The sequence below is a fragment of the Macrobrachium rosenbergii genome, chromosome 48 (assembly GCF_040412425.1).
Source record: "Macrobrachium rosenbergii isolate ZJJX-2024 chromosome 48, ASM4041242v1, whole genome shotgun sequence".
Classification (NCBI taxonomy): domain Eukaryota; kingdom Metazoa; phylum Arthropoda; class Malacostraca; order Decapoda; family Palaemonidae; genus Macrobrachium; species Macrobrachium rosenbergii.
In genome coordinates this window covers 34,259,167-34,262,021 of record NC_089788.1, presented here as the reverse complement: position 1 = coordinate 34,262,021, position 2,855 = coordinate 34,259,167, and the positions used below count along the sequence as shown (strand labels likewise).

The 2,855-nt window shown below is 50.7% G+C and overlaps 1 protein-coding gene across 1 annotated transcript; it reads right to left on the bottom strand.

The window, feature by feature from the left end:
* Positions 1-254: 254 nt before the first annotated feature.
* LOC136831024 (octapeptide-repeat protein T2-like) lies at positions 255-904 on the bottom strand. The gene is made up of 2 exons (XM_067090969.1): positions 553-904; positions 255-322 (listed from the first exon to the last, which is right to left on the bottom strand). Exons 1-2 carry the CDS (start codon positions 902-904, stop codon positions 255-257), a joined length of 420 nt encoding a protein of 139 aa, XP_066947070.1.
* Positions 905-2,855: the final 1,951 nt, after the last annotated feature.

Here is a 2,855-nt window from a genome sequence, read left to right as displayed (position 1 = left end):
GGGTGTCCCATAGATCCGCTATTCGGCAGCAATCAGCTAAGGTGGGGGCTCCTTCGGCGATGTGCGTGGCGAGGGCGGCGGGTGTAGAGTAGGAAGTTCTCTATTTGTATTTGTTCGATGGCATCGTTGAGGGTCGTAACCCCACGGCCTCGAACCATTTGGCACGGGCACGCTCGGACTTGTAGGCCCAGTCTGCCCAGGTTTGATTGGCCTCCTTCACTAGCCCGGCGCCAGCGCCTCTCCAGCGTTCAGGGTTATCTCTGCGCCTTGGCAATAGTCTGGCGTCGACCTCCCAATTTTCCTGCTCCTCCGGCGGAGGGCCCTGTAGGCAATCAGGGCCTTCCCTCCAAGGAACTTGCCCAACACCAGGAGAGTTCGGCTGCACTCAGGGGCAGGCCTTTAAAACTGTCTCAGCGCTGTCAAGCCACACCTCGGGCTCGGCCTCCGTCCACTTTGGCATGCAGGCGATAGCCTGGCTGAAGGCACTCATTCCCTGGGGGGCAGGTGGAGGCGAAGGGCCACTCTGTTGCAGCATTGCGAGTTCATGGGCACGCTGCTTGTCCCTTTCTTCCCTCTCGGCTTCTTCTCGTTTCTCCTGGGCCAGTCTTTCTGCCTCACGTTCCTGTCTTCTCTGCGTCCTCCCGTTTCTCCCTGCCGAGCCAGCCTCTCTGCCTCCCCCGTTCCTGTCTTTCTGCTTCTCTTGTTCCTGCCGTGATGCCTTTTCTTGTCTCTCCTGAGCCTGTCTTTCTGCTTCTACTTGTCTCTCCTGAGCCTGTCTTTCTGCCTGTATGGCGTCCATCCTCTCCTGTACCCAGTCTCTTGGTTCTCTCCCGGAAAGGCCGGTTCCTTCCCCTGAGGACATGAAGAACTTGAAATCCTCGCTCTGCTGAGACCGTGTCGACATTTTGCAGGCGGGAGAGGACGCTAATAACACACAAAATTAATTTCCCAGAGCTGTGGGAATCTTGGACACTTTTCAAGGACGTATGATTGGTCTCCCCGTTTACCGACGAAGCGGGCTGATTGGGGACGATGAATTTAGCAATGATTGGTCTCCTATTTACCGACAAAGCGGCTGATTGGGGACGATGAATTAGCGATGATTGGTCTCCCGATTTACCGACAAAATGGGCTGAGTGGGGGACGATAAGTTAGCGATGATTGGTCTCCCCATTTACCGACGGAGCGGGCTGATTGGGGACGATGAATTAGCAATGATTGGTCTCCCGGTTTACCGACGAAGCGGGCTGATTACCGATGATTGGTCGATGAATTGCGATGATGATGATTGGTCTCCCCGATTTACCGACGGAGCGGGCTGATTGGGGACGATGAATTAGCAATGATTGGTCTCCTGATTTTACCGACAAATGGGCTTGGTCTCCCGGTTTTACCGACGAAGCGGGCTGATTGGGGACGATGAATTAGCAATGATTGGTCTCCCGGTTTACCGACGAAGCGGGCTGATTGGGGACGATGAATTTAGCAATGATTGGTCTCCCCGGTTTACCGACAAAACGGGCTGATTGGGGACGATGAATTAGCAATGATTGGTCTCGGTTTACCGACGAAGCAGGCTGATTGGGGACGATGAATTAGCAATGATTGATCTCCCGGTTTACCGACGAAGCGGGCTGATTGGGGACGATGAATTAGCAATGAATTGGTCTCCCGGTTTACCGACAAACGGGCTGATTGGGGACGATGAATTAGCGATGATTGGTCTCCCGATTTACCGACGAAGCGGGCTGATTTGGGGACGATGAATTAGCAATGATTGGTCTCCCTATTTTGGGGACCGACGAAGCGGGCTGATTGGGGACTGAAGGGAAAATGAATTGGTCTCACCAACTGACCGGCGACACGGATTTATTGGGGACAAGAATAGAATATATGGGCGCCGGGGACTGAATGAATTTCCGCACAGACGACGTCTGATCAGCGAGGCGCTAGTTTTACTGACTTATGGGAGAAGTGTAATTCTCAAGGGCAATTAGGTGGGTGGCCATCCCACATTCACAACCGATAGGCAACACACGCAGCCGTAGTAAAAGCACAAACGAAACACAAAAAAAAACAGAACACAGAACATATAATGTCAGACCCCCAATAATGCAAAACAATTTGGTAGAGCGAAGCAAATCAAACAAACAAATGTTTTCCTAACTGGGCCATGGAATGGACGGTCAAGGCCGTCTGCGCCAAATGAATGAACGACGTAAACACGGTTGTTGACCCTTTTCGTCCTGGGCGTATAATATACGCTTTCGCTCCTATTTCTAAAACGAGAGAGAGAGAGAGGGTAAAAATGCGTCAGCAATGCTAATCTGACTTTCGAACACGTGGTTGACGTCGAGGTCTCGCGCCTATATCTAATGATTCGGTTTGAAATCACTCGTTTCTACAGGAGGAATATGCGCACTATTCCTTTGTGATTTATCACCTGTATAACCTAATTGAATGGCATGCAAGCCGCGTGCAAAGGCTTCCAAAGCTAAGTTTTCGGCGATTCTCTCTCTCGTTTTTCCTCGGACATGCGCCCTACTATATAAAAAAATTCTAGGACTAGTCACGTTTTCTACAGCGTCCTACGCTAAATAAACACAGTTTACTTACGCAGAATTTCCTTGGCCTGTTGCGCTGGCTTTTCAAAGGTTCGTAATCTGTCTCGTATCCAGCTTAGCTGAGCTAATTGCTGATTTCACAAATTGCAACACAAACAACAAAGGGGAAGAGGGGGATGCAATCATTACGAATCACTGGTCAGGTCGCCATTTTTATATGTTTCCTGGTGCAGGTGGATCTTGTGACTCCACAATTATTACTTTACTCGAAAATGGCCTTGTAAGATACCC

Bases quoted from the DNA above. Each gene is read 5' to 3' on its own strand.
- LOC136831024 (XM_067090969.1), bottom strand. From the start codon at position 904: ATGTCGACACGGTCTCAGCAGAGCGAGGATTTCAAGTTCTTCATGTCC. The intron at 323-552 runs GTGCCCATGAAC...GATTGCCTACAG, and splicing joins GGAAGAAAGGGACAAGCAGC to GGCCCTCCGCCGGAGGAGCA.